At 38.3% G+C, this 21,065-nt stretch overlaps 1 protein-coding gene across 2 annotated transcripts in view; it reads right to left on the bottom strand.

Moving 5' to 3' along the window:
- ARHGAP39 (Rho GTPase activating protein 39) overlaps positions 1-21,065 on the bottom strand; it is a 350,045-nt gene that overhangs the window by 68,014 nt on the left and 260,966 nt on the right. For both annotated transcript variants that reach the window (XM_051971244.1, XM_051971245.1), the window contains exon 6: positions 7,254-8,667. In XM_051971244.1, coding sequence (XP_051827204.1) covers positions 7,254-8,667 — 1,414 coding nt within the window. The remainder of the gene's footprint in view (positions 1-7,253; positions 8,668-21,065) is intronic.

The raw sequence follows: 21,065 nt of genomic DNA, 5'->3' as shown, positions 1-21,065 counted from the left end.
GAGACAGGCAAACTAACAGGAGTTTTGCCAAAGATCTCTTCTTGATTCTGAAGTCCAGAATCTCCACCTTTTTCCTCCCCCTCCTCCTGCAGCCAAGTGAGTCTCTCTCACCCCATCCTCTAATCCTTGCCTACGATTATCTTAACATCAAACATTGAACCAGCACCAATGGTCAGAAGGGCCATTTATCCAAACATATGCTAATAGAGTCATTGTCTCACATCGACTAGGTAATTAGCCTTAAGTGCTCATTGTCTGATTCAAGCACACCTTTTAAGAGTTTCAGCCCTTTAAGGATTTTAGAATTGGAAGGGATGTTAATCTACCTTTCTAATTTTATAAATGAATATGCTGAAATTCAGAGTAACTTGTGATTGTGCTTCCACTATGCTACCTTAGAGACCAGATCAAGATCTACAGATTCATTCAATAAAGACTTATTAAGGATCCACTATAGATGCCCATCACTACATAAGGACACAAAGTTTAGATAAGACTGTATCCATGCCTGAAGAGAAGGGTTAGAGAAAAGACAGGACTAAAGCTAGACATAATGCAGAATATTACATAAGTATATCAGATAGATGAAAAAGATGCTTTGCAACATCTGAAGGGAAAGGTTGTTATGAATGAGAGTACTAGGGAAGTCTCTGTGGAAGAGGAAGCATTTCAGTCTATCTTCAAGGTCGTTTAGGCATTCAACAAACAAAGAGGAGGAAGGATATAAGGAACAGTGTGAGCAAAGGCTCTGATATGGGAAACACAAGACACATTAGAGAGCTGTCTAGCCAGGATGGAAAATAAGAGAAAGTAGGTCGTATTTCATGCTAGGAGAAGACAAATAAGTTGGGGGAAAACATACACCCCTGCCTTTATACTGAATTCTTAGGTATTCCTGAATACCTGCTAGGAAACTCCTGCTAGGAAGCTGTGGGGAAAGTGAACACAGATGGGCAGGAGGCAAGAAAGGCTCATCCTTCTGAACGGGGTTTGGGCCAAGAGAAGAAGAACTTGAGAGATTCAGCTGGTTCCTTCAGAAGACTCACAATTCCCTAAGGCAGAGTGGTAGCAGTGATGGCTTCTGGCCAGAGTTGGTACAATGCTTTGCCTTTCATCTAAAGGGCTTGAATACAATAGCTAAAAAAAGGTCAGAGGAGACCGTAGGGGTAGAAATTCAGTGCTAAAAGGTTAAATGATTCAAGTTAAGTCAGAGGGCAGCTCTGGTCTTTGGCTGAGCAAGCAGCTGAGACCAGCTTTCTTTACTTTTTCTGCTCATGTCTGAAAAATAAAGCTGGTTTCTCTGCCATAAACAGGCAATCTAACTCTTCATGTTAAAGAAATAGCTTTCTGTTTGCTTGTGAAGGAGGCCTTTCCTCTGAGGACCTTAGGAAAGAAGTACTTCCTAAATAGCAGGTACTATACTAAGTGCTTTAGAGATACCTTATTTGACCTGCACCACAATAGTGGTGCTATCATTATCCCCATTTTACAGTTGAGAAAAATGAGGAAGACAGAGGTTAGAAAAAATAAAGCTCTATCCTGGCTTAGCTACCGATCCCCAGACTATGTTCTAGCTCTACTGCAGGAGCTTTCTATGGTCTCTTCTTTCAGAACCTCAGTTTGAAGAAGTCCCCATGTCAGTTTAGCTCCTGATATTTCATATTTATCTCTCACATCAATGCTCTTCTCCTCTGTTCCTTTTCAGTTCTTTTTATGTTTTCTTAAAATGTAAGATTCTTGAGGGAAGAAAACTTTTTTTCTTGCTTGTATTTCTGTTACTAGCACTTCGTACAGCATCTGGAACATAACAGCTTAATAAATATTTATTTATTTAGCTTATTTATATTTATTAGTTTATTTATTTATTTATTTATTTATATTTGAATAAATATTTTATCTAGTGTCTAAACTAGAGCTGAAGCATCAACAACTTATTTAAAGACAAAATGGGGCCACAAAAAGTTTTTGATTAGAGGAGCAATAACATAGTTGGAACCATGCTTCAGGAAGATTTTGTTAGTGGTATGGAAGACAGAACATCAAGTAAAACAGTGAAGCTTGATTGTAGATGGGAATAAAGAAGATAGTGACAAGATTGGAAAGGTCAGAAGAACTCTGTTTTTGAAGGGAATGCCTATCTCCCCAATCCCATAGGCTGGGTTCCTCACTTTCAGCCTTCTCCCCTCACCCCTCCCATGTCCAATTGATTGCCAAGTCTCCCTCCATAACATTTATCCCCTGCCTGTTTCCTCTTTCTCCTCTGAAACTGCCTTACTCTAATAATGGCTGATCTCCCTCTCAAAGTCATTCAACTGATCTACCAAGTATCAAACTCCCATTCAACCACTTCTACAACCATTGCTTGTCTCCCAAAGGACCAAACAGAAAATGTTCTCTTTGGCTTTGAAAGTCTTCTCTTAGCTTCTAGTCCTCTTACAGCTCACTCCCCTCTGGGTACTCAGGCATCTAGGGGCCTCACGTAAGATACTCCACCCAACTCTGTGCCTTTTCTTTAGCTATCCTGAATTGCTGAATGAATTGTCAATGTAGTGACAGAGGGATGACTTGAACTCAATTTTTCTGACTCAAATGAGAGCTCTTCTAGAATATCAACATGAGGGGCAGCTAGGTGGTACAGTGGATAGAGCACCAGCCCTGAAGTCAGGAAGACCTGAATTCAAATCTGACCTCAGAACTTAACACTTCCTGGCTGTGTGACCCTGGCCAAGTCACTTAAGTCCAGCACCTTTTCTACTAAATCAGGCTGCCTAACCAATAAATGGCTCATGGGAAGCTGGGGAGAAAACCTTCCACTGAGCTAAAATCCCAACCTGTCATTTAAGCTGCTTGCTTCCTGATTCCAGGCCTGATCTGCTCCTCAGGAAACTTCAAATCACTTTAACTGTTTTACTTTTCTGATCCTTATATCAATAAAGTCCAGAAACTTTTGCCCAACATTAGGGAGTCTTCAAAATCTGGTACTTCTTTATGTTTTCAGTATTAATGTCATTCTATTTCTCTCCCATGTATACTAAACTGCAGTCAAATTCAGAGGATTTATGTTTCTTGTACTTATTCAATACCATCGTAGTATTCCCTATGGCTGGCAGTCTCCTTCATTTCCTAGTCCTCCTATGCTGTAATCCTAATCTGATGGAAGAGATGTAAGGGGATAGGAAAATGAATACACATCGAGTAGCTGACCTTAGTGAGAGGGCCACCTCTTCATCAAATACTGGAATGAAGGAGAAAATCCTGGGAAATGATATCAAAGGCCACTAAGATGATAAGTAGCAGCTATTATCAAATGGCCTTGATTTTGTCTAGTATATAGGTGAGGACCTCTACTGATATAGTGCAGAGAGAGTATACTATCACAAAGTTTAAGTGGATTCCTGTTGAGATTCTAATGACTTCCTCCACATTCAGTCAGCTGTACAGTGTGGAATTGAAATCAGTTCATTCTAGGGCATCTAGATGATGCAGTGGACAGAGTATTGAGCCTGGAGTCAGTAAGACTCCTCTTCCTGAGTTCAAATTCAGATTCAGCCAAGCACAATTCCTTGGGAGACTGCCTTCCAAGATGAATGGCAATGATGAAACAGGTTCAGAAGTTAACTAATTTGAATAGAGACACACACCTTAGAAGTGTTAGGAGGTGGTTTTCTGTTTCAAAGGCTCCAAGTGCTTTCCCTTTACTGTGCCAGTACAGTTTGTATTTAAGTTTATCTAAAAATTTGCTTTGAGGTATTTCAGAACTTTCACAAATGAAGGCATTCAAAAACCAGTACTACTCAGTTCAAAATGATTTCTTTTCCCCTCTATTATGAGGACAATATTTCCCTGTGGTACTCTTCCTCCCATACCTCTGGTGCCTATGATGAAGTTATGCAATAAAGGGATACATATAATCATGAAGAAGAAACATCCCTTGCTGTATGCCTGGCTATGACATGAGAAAAGAGACCCCATGTAACCAGAAACTCATGTTCAACACCCCTCCCCCCATTTTTTAAAGCCCTGAGATCCAATTTTCTAGAATTTCTAAGCTGATGAAGTTAAAAAAAATATCTATGGATTGTGGAAAACTAAGGGAAAGGGTATGATTTAAAGACTATTTCTGTGAACCACCAATGTCTCAGCTGCAGCCTTATAATATGCTTAATCTGGTACTACTCACAGTCTACATTTCTTAGCCCAAAGATGAAATTCAGTTCAACAGGTAAAAACTCAGGGTTTGTCCTGAGCTTAAATTCCCAATTCCCTAAACCATCCTGGTTCATTTACTGGCCTTATTGCCTCTACTTAGCACTCTAGTTCCCACATCTAGGCGCTGAAAGGTCCTTTACCCTTTGTTTCATGTTTGTTATGACTAAAAAAATGCTTCCACTTCACCATGAGTATCCACCATGGCCAGCGTCACGTGGATGCTAAACTTTTTTTGTGAGGCTGGGGGTCTGGTTTCTGGCTATTCTTTTCTGAACCTGGAAGGCTAACAGACAACAGAACTTCATGTATGACTCCAAGATCATGGAGAGGCAGAGACTGTCTCAATATTCAGTATCTTCTTGTTGATAGTGCTCACTGCCCTACATGCCACTATCTCCAATTGTTGTCTATTCTCTGACTCTTCTTGTCTCATATCTGAATCAATGACATGATTTCTGGTATTGTGACTTACCCAAAGTCACAGAAAGAGAGAAAAAGCCATAATTTTAAGCAAAGTCCTCCAGTTCCAAGTCGAGTGCTCTTCTCCCCCCAAAATGGCAACATCCACATTTATTCAATTGGTAACATATCAGTAGAGACAGAACAAAATTCAGATTTCTGAATACACAGAAATGGCGATATGCAAAATAGTGATTCAAGAGTATCAGAAACTATAAAAATGTCATTCTTTATGATACTGAACTTATTTTTATTGTAGATGCTACAAAAACTCATTCTAGTGACCATAATTATATAACAAAACTACATTATCTATATAAACTAACAAATAATAAGTTTCCCCCCAAATGAATATATAAACCCTAAAATATTTTTGAAAATTTAACATATAAACTCTATTATAATTAGAGCAAGTGCTCTTTTTACTGTCCCACCCTACACTCTGGGTTCTGACTCAATGCCACATTTCTCAGGAGGGTCTGTCTACTGGTTTTCCTCCAAGGCCATGCCTCTTGGTACTCATGAGAAACCCAATTCCTTGGAATTGGGGCCTCCATGCCAAGCTCCCTGTAGATTTGCCCTGGATCAGCACTTGTAGCTCTGTCTTGGAGTACTACTTTCTTGCTTGAGTGTGCCTGCCATGCCTTGGTGCTCCTGGTCCTACCTTCCTAACTTAACTCTACTAATGCTATTTTTCCCTGGCAATTGGAAGGTTTTGGAGAACAGGAACTATTTTCTTTTTGTTTTTATAAAGCTAATAGCTAACAGTGCTATGCATATAGGAAACTAAGTGACATAATAAATTAAGATTACTTTTGGAGTCAGAAACACCCAAGTTTACTTCCTGATTCAAGTCTTGGACAAGTCACTTAAATCTTGCTGAGCCACAGCTATCTCCAAGAGTCTTTGTCAGGATAAAATGAAATGCCACATGTATAGTACTTTGCAAATCTTAAAGTGATATAGAAATATTAGCTATTATCATTTAGTTTAATGTATCTCAGTGTAACACTGGATTAACTTCAACCTTCCCCTCACTCTCTACCATAACTATAAACTGCTAGAACCAGAATCTACATGCACTATTCATTCAGTCATGGCAGAAGCTTAACAGCTCTCTGACCAAGAGAAATGAGCAGGGACCATGAGTCCAGCCCTTTGTAGAGTAAGAAAAGGTGATAAGGATCTCTGCTCTTGAAGGCCGATAGCAATGGCACTGGGGTAGCCTGGACCCCTGGATTCCTAGGTAGTGATTTGATCTGATTAGCTCCCATGGATAGAGCTCTGACTGGCAGTGAGGCCAGAAGACTGGAACCTTTACAAATAGATCCTGCATTGAATGGGGTGCTGACTTCAGAATCATTTTTCTGTATACACTGGTGATGAGGTTTAAGGGAGTGGAAGGAGAGCTGTGGCTAATGGAGAGCCCTCTGATGCAATGATTTGCACCCATGGGTGTTCCTCAGCATCACGGCCTGCATTATTAATTTCTGAAGTAAGAGGGAAGTCACTTGGTTAGGTGTTATGGGCCAGAACCTGAAACAAGGTACTAAGTGGAATTGAAGAGACAGTGGTTAAATCTAGTTTAGCATTGATTTAATCCTACAACAAATAATGGCTTCCTAGTGATATAATGATTGGTGTGTACTCAGTGTGGAGACTATAAGCAGGGTCTGAGAGCCACAGAAGAGAAGCTAGCAGAGGCAGAGAAGACAAAGGACTGGAGGCAGGAGCTCAAGCTCTCGGAACCAGGAAGAGAGAGATAATTCTCTAAGAAAACTAACTGGGTCCCAGAAAAGAAGACAACAATTTGAAAGAGACAATAAGGGATTCGGACTTTAGCCCTTGGCTACTTGTATGGTGATTACTGAACTGAAAAGAAGACTGACCAGAGACCCCCAAGAAAATGAAACAGAACATTACAGTCAGAGAAGTTCTTAACAGACTGTCAATATTCAAAGTGAGGCACTTGGACATCAAATACAGTGCTCTTTCCACTTCACCATGAGTATCCACCACGGCCAGCGTCACGGTGTGGATGCTAAACTTTTTTTGTGAGGCTAGAGGTCTGGTTTCTGGCTATTCTTTTCTGACGCTGGAAGGCTAACAGACAACAGAACCTCATGTATGACTCCAAGAGCCTGTGGTTATAATGTCTCTTTGAGTTATGAGACAGTTATTGTTAAATACTATGGATTGAAAAAAATTTCATCACCTTGTAACCTCCCTTCTTTCTGGTGATGATTCTCTCCAACTTTAGGCCGGTCTCTGGGCAACAGTCAATCTATCGCCAGGGCTTTCCTAAGGTGACTCTAATTTGGTGGCATCTGCCAGAACTTATTCTCCTATGACACAGCTTTGGGAAGTACAAGGTAAATTCAGACCATGATTAAGCAGTGACAATGCCACACTGAATAGGAAATATATAGCAAACCATTGCTCCTGGGATCTCCTTCCAGGGTTTGCTCAGCCCAGGGTAAGGTAGAGAGCATCTTTTGAAGGCCGGGCAGCTGGCCCACATGGGGTGGCATGCTAACCCTACTCTCTTCCGCCCTCCCCTCCCTTGGTCTCTTTGGGAGGATTACCTGAGACGGATGTAAGTATGGCTCTGGGGAGGCCAGGTTGGTCTGAACAGAGACACTTTTCTCCAAGAGGATCTGTGGGAATCCCAGCTTTTCAAAAGTGTTTCTTTTCCAGTGCTTGTTTTCCTGCTGTGCCAAAGCCTCGTCCTCACTGAATGCACGCACGACAGGTCCGGGCATAGGGAGGGGCAGAGCTCCATCACTCTCATAGCCAGAGCCATCTTTCTGGGAGTCCCAGCTGCTACGCTGCTTCATGTGGTAGTGGGCCTGCTGGGCCTCCCAGGCCAGCCGTGCTTGTGCCAGGAAGGGCTCGGGGAAGCCCCGCACCATATCTGCCTCCACTGACTTGCTCTCTGTGCGACTCATCTGAGGGCGGGTAGGGCCCGACAGAGGTCGGTCTTCACTCCCCAGCTGCTCACTTAGGAGGTCCCGATCCCCTGAGCCATCAGTTGAAGAAGTATTTGGGTCTTGTGAAAGAGAAGGTTTCCTGCTTTTTCTCTTTCTAGTACCAGGGGAGTAGCCTGTTGAAGACATAGTGTCCTGTTGGCTGGACCAGGACATAGAGTCCTCCCCATGAGGAAGCTGGGAAATGGGCTGCCCATGCCTGAAGTCAGATCCTTCCATGCTGCTGTAGTCTCCTGACTTAATTTCTAGGCGCTGATCTCTTACAAGGCAGGGGCTATGTTGTAGGGAGTAGGAGCCCCCAATCGGATTCGGGGAGTACTTGTGGTGCAAGCCTGCTTTGAGCTTGGGGCTGGAGCCAGACTGTTCCACGTAGACCAGCTGCCGGACATACTCTTTGCCTGCAGGGCTATACTCCAGGCTCATGAAACGGTCAGTACATTTTTGTTTGGTGAGCACCAACTGCTGATAGGGAGAGTTGGAGGTCTGCTTGGGTGACTGCAGGAAGGGGTGGGGCTTTCGGATGGGTGATTTCTGTGGGGAACCTGCCTTGTAGCTGCCACTTGCTTCATACTGCATATCAATGGGGGGCTCATCATAGATGGGGGCTTGGTATTCCATGGGGGGCTCCTCATAGAGGGGTGGCTCATAGGCATAGCGGGGTGAAGATGGCTGTGATTCACTTGAGTGCTTTCGGTGCTGGGATTGGAGAGGGGAGCAGAATGAGTCACGGTCTCCACGACCCAGCAGAGGGGAGCAACTACCAACATGCTCGGCCCTCTTCAAGAAAGGTGATGGCTTCCTCTCAGGGAAGAAGACTGAATTGTCAGGCTCTGGTGCAAAGGTTTGTAGATTGGGGGATTGCTGACCACCTGAAGGCCTCCGGGAACGGGGTCCTGGCTGGTTGTCTGTAGGGTAGTCATTTCCCTGGTGCATAAGGAAGCTTGGTTCCCTATCTGTCACCTTGATGAGCATCCGTTCTTTGGTCCCTGTGTTCCAGCGCAAGGATGAGGTCCTAAGTAAGAAAAAGAGAAACACAGGGTTAGCCAAAAGGGCAAATAAGCCCTTTTAGTAGCTGATCTACAGCTTTACACTCACAACAATAAGCATTTATTTGTCCTTTGCTGCAGTGTTTCCTTTTGTGAATAATAACAACCAATAGGAACCAAATGTAAACAACTAATAAGGCAACCTCCTTTCTTCCCCCCAATTTCATCCTTGGATCCAAATCTAAAATAATCTAGATTTATTATAAGCTTGCTATGCGCAACATGCTATTCTCAAGGATATAAAACATAATTGGGAGGCTAAGGCACATATACAGATACGTGGTAGTAGGCAGAATGTCACAGTCCAGATACACTGCTCTGAGAAATGTGCCAGGCAAAGATTACTGAGTAAAGGCCCACCTAGAATAGTCTCTGTTCCAGGATTTACCCTGGTCATTTTGCCACTGATCCCACAGCAATTACATATTCTAATCCAGACTTTCAGAGACTATGCTCTGGAGAAGTTGAGCTGCCTATTAGTGGTAATCCAGCTCTGGGTCACACTGTCCTCAAATTACCTCATCCCTTCTAACTATTTGCCTGGTCTCAACAGGTATGCTTTTTCTTCCCTTCCTTTTACTTTTTACTCTAAAATAATAATAAAATCAATGCTACTACTGAAGTGCTATCTCACTTTTGTATTTGTATCCTCAAGACTCAGCATCATGCCTGTGATAAAACTAATACATGCTTGTTTCATTCATTCGTTCGTTCATTCATTTTTCATTCAGGATGCCCCCTGTCTAGGTCTTTTCCCACAGTGTGATTATTATTCTTCACACAGAATTATCTTTTCTGATGCTGACATATAGACAGGACTTCCTAAGTCCTGCAAAGTTTGAATATAACAGTCTTGACTCTTGAGTTAGAGGGGACAGAATACTGGAAGAGCTGAGGTAATGGTTTTCTAAGTCGAAAAAGGCTTTCAGAGAGTCTTTCTATTTGAGTTTGACACCCCTGTCATTCCAGTCTTGGGCTTGTTTGGACAAAGCCTATTCTGTGCTAGGTCTTATGCTAAGGGATTTACAAATATCTTTCACTGATGGGGAAAGGAAAGAAGAGGGCAAGATGAGAACTTTTGTAAAATGCTATGTTTCAGCTTTAGGAAATCAATTCTGGGCTCTTTTTTATATAAACTCCTATCACAGACTCACAAAGAGCTCCAGACATAGATTCTGGATGATAAAAAGCTTTATATTCCCATTCAAACAATGTAAACTTTGAATTAAAACTTTATTAGAAGCTTTCTCCTTAAAAAAAAAAAGGGGGGGGGGAGCCAAACTTGACAGAGACCATTACCTGAAATAGGAAAAACTGGCTTCTAAATAAGAACTTCTTTGTCCCACTTTAAACCTAAATCAGCCTGCAGAATATCAAGCAACTAAGGAAAGCAAAGCTAAGTTGAGTTAAGACTAAATTCCCTTTTACTTCACAAGGCTGGAAAGACCTTTTGATTTATCATGGATGGTAATAGCACTTTACCCAGACTAAGTCAAGGGATCTAGCTCCAAAATCCTGGCTCTGTTACTAATTGAGTAATACTGGGAAAATCACAACCTCTCTGGGCTTACATTTCCTCAATTGCAAAATGAAAGCACTGAATTAGATGGTCTAATAGATGGATTCTTCGAAAAGGAAAGGACCTACTGTGCCATGGAAAAACTATGACAATAATACTGCTGGCAGAGGTCAATTACACCAGTATCCCGATTATTCTTTGTAGACAACAGTCTTTCTCCTGATTGTGACTGTTTTCACTGGTTGTCCCCCTGGACTGCTTGGAATGTTTTCCCTTCTCATCTTTGCCTCTTGCCTTCCTTCAAATCTCAGCCAATGATCTACCATCTATAAGAAGTTCACTTTAATCTTAGTATCTTATCACCGAAACTAGCCCTAATTTATCTTGTCTATATTTTGTTTGCACAAAGTTGTTTTCATATTGTTTCCCCTATTTGACTGTAAGCTCCTTGAGAAGAGGGACTGAACTTTTTAGAAGGGAGGACTTTCTTTGTATTCCCAGAATTCAGCAGCGTTGGCACACATTATGCACTAATTCATTCTACCTGACTGACTGGCATAAGGGAAATTATCAAGGATTTTTAAGAACAGAAAATAAGATGGGTCAGACACTGAGTAAAGGTGAAGGATGCAGATGGATAAATGCTATGTTGCATTGATACACTTATTGCATTGATACCTCTAAAATGTTGGTTAAAGCCTCTTTAGAGGATTTATGGCAATAAACAATGGTAATAATTATTGCCACAAGAAGAGAAGAAAGGACAAAGGGATTGTAATCTGCACTGATAAAGAGAACAATTGTACTGATTAGATCAAAGATTCAAAGTAATAATTTCCATTTATATTATGCTTTAAGATCACATAAATATTAGTTCCAATTTTCCAGAAATTGGGAGGGGAGAACTCAAAGTAAGTGTTGTTGCTAAACTGAGGCAATAACATAGACACAAAGAACTTCAGAGCAAGAAGGGAAAATTGGAGGTTATCTAGTTCAATACATATTCGAATAAGAAGGAACCAGTTCATTTTGATTCTTTAGTCTCTACTGGCATTAGATCTTGGTTTCTGAACTATAGGTCACCTCAGAGATATTTCTTTTGAGGAAAAATATTATGAGAAAGTAGGGAGTTAAACAAATACAGTGGTACATTTTGGAGTCTGAGGATCTGGCTGATTCAAATTTCAGCTCATCCTTGTTTGACTTTGGGCAAATCCTTTTGCTTTTCTAGGGCTTTGTTTCTTCATATATAAAATGAAAAGAAATGGATGTGGGCTAACTCATGTTAAATGATTCTTTCAGATCTAAATCTTATGCTCCTGGTGGAATTATAAAGAGCAAATTCATTTCAATACCATCGGCTTGAAATGTGACACAGTTCATGTCAAAAGCTATAAAAGAGTAATGAACAAAAGTAGAGTTCCTTTCTTTGAACCAAATGCCTATTCTAGCTCTCTTTCTAGCTGGAATGTCACCGAGGTTCCCTTAAACCAGGGACAGGAAAAAAAAAAAAGATTTTTTTGCCTTGGAGAGCAGGTAACTTGTAGAATCTGACAATGATGGTCTCAGCTGCCTAAGAAGCAGAAGTTCTGCAGAAGTTGGTAGTTCCAGGATGAAGGTATGTGACACTTAAATCTGTAGCTACTTAGACCAGGGGTTCAACAAGAAGAGAGTAAGGGGAAGGGGGCATCCTGATCTTCACTTTATCCTGCATCTGTGAAAGAAACCAACTTAAGAAGTATTTATTCTCTCTAAGCCTCTTTTTTGAGGGAGTGGACTATATAATGGTTCATTCCAGAACATTCTTAATTTGTGATCCTGTGCTCTTTACCTCTTGTTTCACATGCACCATAACTAAAAGTGGTAACTCTAATGCCTCAGAATAATGGAAAAGCAGATTCGGAAGGGATTTCTGAAGATATCTGAATTCCTTAATTAAGGTACAAGGGGTTTAAATCTTGTTGTCTTATTGGTTGGAAATACTTCCAACAGAGCAATTTGGAACTATGCTCAAAAAGTTATCAAACTGTGCATACCCTTTGATCCAGCAGTGTTTCTACTGGGCTTATACCCCAAAGAGATACTAAAGAAGGGGAAGGGACCTGTATGTGCCAAAATGTTTGTGGCAGCTTTGTTTGTAGTGGCTAGAAGCTGGAAAATGAATGGATGCCCATCAATTGGAGAATGGCTGGGTAAATTGTGGCATATGAATGTTATGGAATATTATTGTTCTGTAAGAAATGACCAGCAGGATGAATATAGAGAGGACTGGCGAGACTTACATGAACTGATGCTAAGTGAAATGAGCAGAGCCAGGAGATATACCTCAACAACGATACTGTTTCAGGATGTATTCTGATGGAAGTGGATTTCTTTGATAAAGAGAGCTAATTCAGTTTCAATTGATCAAGGATGGACAGAAGCAGCTACACCCAAAGAAAGGACACTGGGAAATGAATGTAAACTGCTTGCATTTTTGTTTTTCTTTCTGGGTTATTTATACCTTCTGAATCCAATTCTCCCTGTGCAACAAGAGAACTGTTCGGTTCTGCACACATATATTGTATCTAGGATATACTGTAACTTATTTAACATGTATAGAACTGCTTGCCATCTGGAAGAGGGGGTGGAGGGAGGGAGGAGAAAAATCGGAACAGAAGTGAGTGCAAGGGATAATGTAAAAAATTACTCTGGCATGGGTTCTGTCAATAAAAAGTTATTATTTAAAAAAAAAAAAGCAAGAAAGAAATACTTCTAACAATATGGTAGAGGTTTTTTGTTTTGTTTTTGTTTTGTTGATTTTTAAAATGATCCGCCCCCTTATTTCTTTGTTATTCTCTGATAACATTCCATGGATTACTTAAACTCCTTGCTTAGACTGTAAATTCAGTGAGGACAGGATCTGAGTATTTAAAGGACTCTCATGTAAAAGAAGGCTTAGATTTATTTTGTTTTTTGCCCCTATCCTCTCCCCCTGAAAGTACCTTCTCTATCTACTCTAATTTTTTATATGTTGGGGCAGCCAGATAATGCAGTGGATAGATCATCAGTCCTGAAGTCAAGAGGACCCGAGTTCAAATTTGACCTCAGACACTTAGATACTCCCTAGCTGTGTGACCCTGGGCAAATCACTTAACCCCAATTGCCTCAGCCAAAAAAAAAAAAAAAAAAAAAAGGTAATATTTTTTATATGTTGTTTCCTCCATCAGACTGTGAGCCCTCTGAAAACAGAGACTTTTTTTTTGCCTTTCTTTGTATCCCCAATACTTAGCACAGGCACTAGTATTTAATGAACACTTACTGAAGGACTTTAATTCCTGATTTACATCTGTGTTAGAACTTTCCTATTATCTCTTTCTCATTTCAAGGACAGAATTGGACCTGCTACATGAATCAGTTCTATCTCAGCCCAGGAATAGGCTATGTGAGGCACAACATAGGGGGATCCTTTTAAACTGTTAAGTAGCAAGAAAAAAATGATTGTTCCTACTCATGATCCTGAGTTAAAAATGACTAGAAATAGAAAGATTTTAAGGCAGGTGATAGGATGAAGGAGACTGGGGAGAAGAAAGGAAAAAAAAAACAAATAGGGAAAGCCTTGTTTCTCATGCTATGGGAGATTCTGATCATTTTTATTCTCAGAGAGCAAAGCAATTATTTGTTGTTTAGTCATGTCTGACTCTCCATGACCTCATTTGGAGGAGTCTTGGCAAAAATACTTTAGACTGGTTTTACCATTTCTTTCTCCAGCTCATTTTACAAATAAGGAAACTGAGGCAAACAGGATTAAGTGACTTGCTTAGAGTCATCCAGCTAATAAGTGTCTGAGGCCAGATTTGAAGATAGGAAGAAGAGTCTTTCTGACTCCAGTACTCTATTCACTGAATTACTCAGGACCTTCCATTGCTCATTATCCTTTTGCCTTTTCCTATTTCTCTTAGCCTTAAGTACATTGGGGCACCAAAGAAGTGCTTAATAAATATTTGCTAAAGTGAGTTAGGTTGAAAAGTCAATAACAGGGATAGCTTCCTATTCAAAATACTTGAATGGTAAATGGTGTTATTTGCTATGGGTACATCCCTTCCATCAATGCAATCCTTCCATACCTTTGTAGATGGTTTTCCACAAGTTTTATAGTCTAAAAGAATTATTACCTTGAGACTAATAATAACAGCAGTGGCAGCAACAACAACAAAAACAATAACTAACATTTATATAATACTTATGTGCCAGGCACAATGCTTTAAAATTCTCTCAGCAAGCTCTCAAGAAATATCAGGCTTATACTTGAAGGACAGGTATATGGTATCTATCACTAGACTGATATTCAAAATCATCCAGTCTAAGGTCTTGCCAGAGCTTGTACTCCTTAAGAATCCTAGGCTCAATGAGAGAAAAGGAGAAATAGAAAAAAATCCATTGATTATCTCAATGAGATGCTTTGTGAAAAACATAGAAATATTATTGGCAAATTGCAAAACTCCCAGATCAAAGAAAAAATTTTGCAAGAAACAAACAAACAAACAAACAAAAAAAAACAATGCTGGACCTACAATTAGAATTGTACAGGACTATCAGCAGACAAAGACCCCAGGTCCTGGAATCATATCTACTAATAATCAAAAGAACTAGGCCTGTAGTCAAAAATGTTATATTCAGCAAATGTATCTATAATATTGAATGAGAAAAAATAGACATTCAATGAACTTGCAGATTTTCAGGACTTTCTATCAACCAAATCTGAATTTAAAAAGAAAACTTAATATATAAGAGCCAATAATAAAAATCGATTTCAAAGAACTCAAAAAAAAATCAATCTTAGGTTCACTTCTCATCAAGATAAGGCACCTAAATGGGGTGACTTCTCAAAAAATAAAGGGTTTTTTCATTGTCTTTAGTGAACACACCTTATAATTAATAGCTTCTGTACTTGAAGGAATGTAGTTAAGCCAGATGACGCCATAGTACAGAGAGGCAGGTCTGAAATAAGGAACTCATCCTTCCTGACTTCAAATGTGATCTCAGACACTTCCTAGCTGTGTAATCCTGGTCACTTAATTCTATTTGCCTCAGTTTCTTCATCTGTAAAATGAGCTGGAGAAGAAAATGAAAAACCATTCCAACATCTCCTCCCCTCCCCAAAAAAGGACACAACAACAACATACATACACAAAAAACAAATGAAGTCACAAAGAGTTGGACAAAACTGAATCATAACCAAGATGAATATGCTGAATAATCTCTGTGACTTCTCCATTCAAAGAACACTAAAGAATGGAAAAAAAAGGTATAACTATCTCTACAATTTTAGCTATCTAAGATACATCAGAGAGACCTCAGGAATTACATTTTCAATATCAGAGTAGAAACTGACATTCCACTTGCATATCTGCTGCTTAGCTACTTTATTTCTAATTGGAATTTGCAATAAGTTTTTTTATGATTAATAATTCATACATAGGAATCATTATAACCTCAGCATATTCTGCCTCTACAACATTAACCTTCAAATACTTTCCCATAGAATATAAAAAATGCTGCCTAGATTGTTTCTTCAACTGTCCACATCACCCTCCTTAAAAATGAAGACTACAGGGATATGCCTCTTGATTATAGGAAGAAAACTAACAGAAGATGATTATTAAATGGTCTTCAATACAGGAATTTTGTAGAACCTATCCAGCAGGTTATATCCAGTAATGCTGGAGATAGCTCTAACATGCTTGGACCTATTGTTAAATTTCTGATGAAAACTATTATACTTTGGAAATTGACCAGTACTACAAATTAGGGCTTGATGTATTGTGTTGTGAACTTAAAAGATTTAAGAGCCTTAGATATGATCTACTCAGGATCTTTTATTTTTTTCAGGTAAGACAACTGAGGCCTAAAGAGTTTAAATGACTTGTCAAGGTCACACAAGGAGAAAATAATAGAATTGGAATTAAAATTTAGTGCGCATTTTCTACAATGTTATATACTGTTTACTATCAAAAGAAAACTATCCAAGGGGTTAGAGCTAGATGGTATAGTAGAAAATGTGATAATGAAGAAAATTATCATTCTTTGTAGATGATATATATGATGGTATACTTAGAGAATCAACTGAAAAATTACTAGAAATAACAGCTTTATCAAAGTAGCAAGATACAAAATAAATCCACAAAAATCATCAGCATTTCTATATGTTATCAAAAAAGTCTAGCAGGAGAGAAATTCCATTTAAAATAACTCTAGATAATATAAAATATCTGGGAGTCTACCTGCCAAAACAAAGGGAATTACAAAACACTTTCCACAAAAATAAAGTCATATCTAAACAATTAGAAGGATATCAAATGCTCATGGGTAAGCCAAGCAAATATAATAAAAATGACAATTCTACCTAAATTACTCTACTTATTCAGTGCTATGCCAATCAAACTGCAAAGAAATTATTTTACAGACCTAGAAAAAATAACAACAAAATTCATTTGGAAGAACAAAAGGTCAAGAAGTTCAAGGGAATTAATGAAAAAAAAATGCAAATGAAGGTGGTCCTAGCTATACCAAAACTAATCAAAACCATTTAGTACTGACTAAAAAATAGTCAATCAGTGGAATAGGTTAAATTCACAATACACAATTGATTCAATATTTGACAAAAATTGCTGAGAAAATTGGAAAATAGCATGATAGAAACAAGGTATAGTTTCATAGCCAACACCTAATACCCTATACCAAGATAAGGTCAAAATGGATTCATGATTTAGATATAAAGAACGATACTATAAACAAATTAGAAGAACATAGGATAGTCTACCTCTCAGATCTGTAGAGAAGGAAGGAATTTGTAGCCAAAGAAGAACTAGAGCACATTATGAAATGCAAAATGGATAATTTTGATTTTATTAAATTAAAAAGGTTTTGTACAAACAAAACCAATGCAGAGAAGATTAGAAGGGAAGCAGAAGAGAAAATTGTTTTTAACATTTAAGGTTCTGATAAAGACCTCATCTCTAAAATATATATAGAACTGACTCAAATTTATAAGAATACAAGCCATTCTCTAATTGATAAATGGTCAAAGGATTTGAACAGACAATTTTCAGATAAAGAAAATAAAATCATTTCTAGTCATATGAAAAAATACTTTAAATCACTATTTATCAGAGAAATGCAAATTAAGACAACTTTGAGGTACTACTACACCTGTCATATTGGCTAAGATGACAGGGAAAGATAATGATAAATGTTGGAGGGGATGTGGGAAAACTGGGACACTGATACATTGTTGGAGAAGTTGTGAACTGATCCAACCATTCTGTAGAGCAATTTGGAACTATACCCAAAGAGCTATCAAACTGTGCAAACCCTTTGATTCGGCAATGTTTCTACTGGGCTTATATCCCAAAGACATCATAAAAAAGGGAAAAGGACCTACATGTGCAAAAATGTTTATAGTAGCCCTTTTTGTAGTGGCAAGAAACTGAAAATTGAATGGATGCTCAACAGCTAGAGAATGGCTGAATAAGTTATGGTATAGGAATGTTATAGAACATTATTGCTCTATAAGAAATGATCAGCAGGATGATTTCAGAGAGACCTGGAAAGACTTATATGAAATGATGCTAACTGAAGAGATGCTAACTAAGAGAACATTGTGTACAGCAACAAGATTATGTGATGATCAATTCTGATGGACATGGCTCTCTTCAGCAGGGAGGTGATTTAGGCCTATTCCAATAAACTTGTGATGAAAAGAATCATCTGCATCTAGAAAGGACTGCAGAACTGAATGTGAATCAAAATCTTTTTTGTTGTTTGCTTGTTTTTTATTTTCTTTCTCATTTTCCCCCCTTTTTGATATGATTTTTCTTGTGTAGTACAATAAATGTAGAAATATAAATGGGGAGAAGAAGAATAAATTTCCCATAAAAACTGAATGTAATCTTATGGGAGGAAAAGAAAAAAAAATTAATGAAATAGAGGATTTCCAAGTATTTCTGATGAAAAGACTAAAACTGCATAGAAATGATGTAAACACATAGAAATTAAGAGAAATATAAAAGGCAAATGAGTGAACAATCATGAAGGACTACACAAGATTAAACTGGTTACATTCGAATATGAGGAAAGGATATGTGTACCTCCTCTGAATTCTACCATCATCAGGTGCCACAGAGTCTAATTATAACAAGACCTGAAAGTGGTTCTGCTATGTCTTGATGATGTTAACAGAAAGGAAAAGAGAAATATACTAGACAAAGAAAGGGAGGGATGAAGGAAAGAAAGGCTAGGAAAAAGTTTATATTAATAGCAGCTTATGCAAACGACTAAGAAGGTGGATGACTATTGAACCTGCTGATAGTAAATCTGAAGTGGTCAAAGGAAGGAAAAAGACTCATACACACATATAGTAAGGTACAGAAATATATTTCACTTTACAAGGAAAAAAAGAGGGGAAGAGAAAAAGGAAGAAAGAAAGGAGATTATTGGGAGTATAAATTAAGGGAAGAATTAGTTCTAAGCAAAATAAACTCTAAGAAAGTAGAAAAACATTTATATAAAGGCTCTTTTTGGGGGTAGCAAAAATTATTAACTGAAGGTGTATCCATCAATTAATGGGAGCAACTAGATAGTATAATAGATAAAGCACAGAACTTATAATCAGGAAGATTCATTTTTATAAATTCAAATCCAGTTTCAGACACTTAATAACTATGTGATTCTGAGCACACCTAATTCTGTTTGCCTTAGTTCTGCATCTTTAAAATGAGTTATTTTTCTGGACTTAAGTGTAAAACTTGACATTTTCCCTAACGTAATCCTTCAATCTATCACGATATTTTTTGAATCCTGACTTTAAATGTCAAGCAGATTGGCTAACCCTCTCAGTTTGTGTTATCTTTTTGTCATTAATAAAATGGGAAAAATAGAGTGAAAAAAAATTACAAAGCCCATGGCTTAAATATGGGTCCCTGGTCTATTGAACAGGAGTCATCCTTCTTTCTTGAAGAGAACCAATGACATCATGAGAGTAATATCTTGACTTGCAAGTCAACTGGATCTAAATGATGCAGGCTATGCAAAACCACAAGCCTTATTCTCTCCTCTAGAGTCATCTAACTCCAGGGACAAGACATAGGTCAGGATGATTGGCAATGACCTGATACTTTATCTAAAGCTTCCTAAAATCTAGGCAAACAATATTTCATAGCTCCCAGAGAGGCTTCTCTTCCCTTTCTCCTTCTAACAGAAGAAAAGAGACAGTAAGGTGAGGGGAAGATACGACATTTCTTTCCTAATTGATGTTTTCTGTCCTACTGCTCAGCTCTCACTAAATGCAACATACCCACTGTCAGCTTTTTAATGACCCCCACATACTTACCTCTGGTGGAGATGTTCCAGAGTCCACTTGAACTCTCTCCCCCTTGGTAGTGAACTATTTATCCTGCCATTATTCCCTAAAGACTTTGCTGTACTGCTACTTTGCCTGCCTAGACTTCTTAGCTTTTCAAATGTCATGAACTGAATATAACCTCTCCTTAACGTGTTGTCACCTCTAGTAAAAATGTGAGCTTCCTTGTCAGCAGGGATTGTATTGTTTTTCTGTTTGTATACCCAGTTTTTAGTACAGTACCAAGTAATTATCGAACTAAGTAAGATTATTAAATGTTTTTCCATTCTATTTTTTTATTTATAAGTTTAGTAATCTAATTAAAAATAAATTAGTTTAGTTTGATGTCTAACTAGTCTTGGTAACACCATGTTGCCTCTTTGTAATCATTGCCTACTTTTTTTGAATATTTGCCAACGACCTATTTAATGATCTAGTTGATACTTTACCAGAATCTAAGTCAAGCTCAATACATAAATCAATGGAGAGTTATGAGATTTTTTTTTATATTATGACTCTATTTGAGCCTTAATCTTGTGGTCCCCCAAAGCAATTCATTTAGTTCAGAGGACTATATCAAAGGCTAGTAGATACTCTCTTTATGTTGGTCATTCTTCTTGGGAGAGAAAATAAACAAAATAACATTTGAGCAGCTCTGAATTTCCTATGCTATTAGTTATCAATATCCAATTAGCAATCAGCAAAGATTCTATCTATTCTTTGAATATTTTTCTCCAATACAGGTCTAAAAGTCTCCTTATTAGGACAGCTAGGTGGCACAGTGGATAGAGCACCTGCTTCTGGAGTCAGGAAAACCTGAGTTCAAGTCCAGCCTTAGACACACTTACTAGCTGTGTGACCCTGGGTAAATCACTTAACTCCAATTGCCTGCTTCTCTCTCCAAAGTCTCCTCATTGTTGTTGTTAGGCTTCTTTACCAGTCTCAGTCCATTCTAAGCTCTAGAATTCCTGAAGCTATTTTTACAAAACCATACAACATTTATATTCACTGTTATTTGGTCCTTGCTTCATTTTTTATAATTTCTTTTTATAAATTTAATTGGTTTGTGAATTCCCTCTGTAACCACATTTCTTTCTTTTGACAAATACTATTTCCCCCTCTTAATTGAAATTGTTTTCCTCTTTATTTTCAGGATTTCATTTTGAGCAACTGACTTTTAGTCAGGAATTCTACCTATTTTTCCTCTGAGTCCTCTTTTTGCTTTCTCCAAATCAAGCAAGTATATTAGACTAAAGCTTCTTAAGTAAGTTGTCACCCCATATGAGTTCTAAATTATGAGTTCTAAAAATTATCAGTAAATATTTGTTTTATATACCTATATTTTATATATCTATATAACTGGGGTCATGTAAAAATTTTTTGGGTGATAAGAGGTCTTGAATGGAAAAAGTTTAATAAGCTTTGGATTAGACTATACTCAGATTTCATCTCCTTTTCTACCACAA

This window comes from Antechinus flavipes, chromosome 1 (genome assembly GCF_016432865.1).
Source record: "Antechinus flavipes isolate AdamAnt ecotype Samford, QLD, Australia chromosome 1, AdamAnt_v2, whole genome shotgun sequence".
NCBI classification, from domain to species: Eukaryota; Metazoa; Chordata; class Mammalia; order Dasyuromorphia; family Dasyuridae; genus Antechinus; species Antechinus flavipes.
The sequence above is the reverse complement of the archived record's forward strand: the minus strand, read 5'-3'. Positions and strand labels throughout refer to the sequence as shown.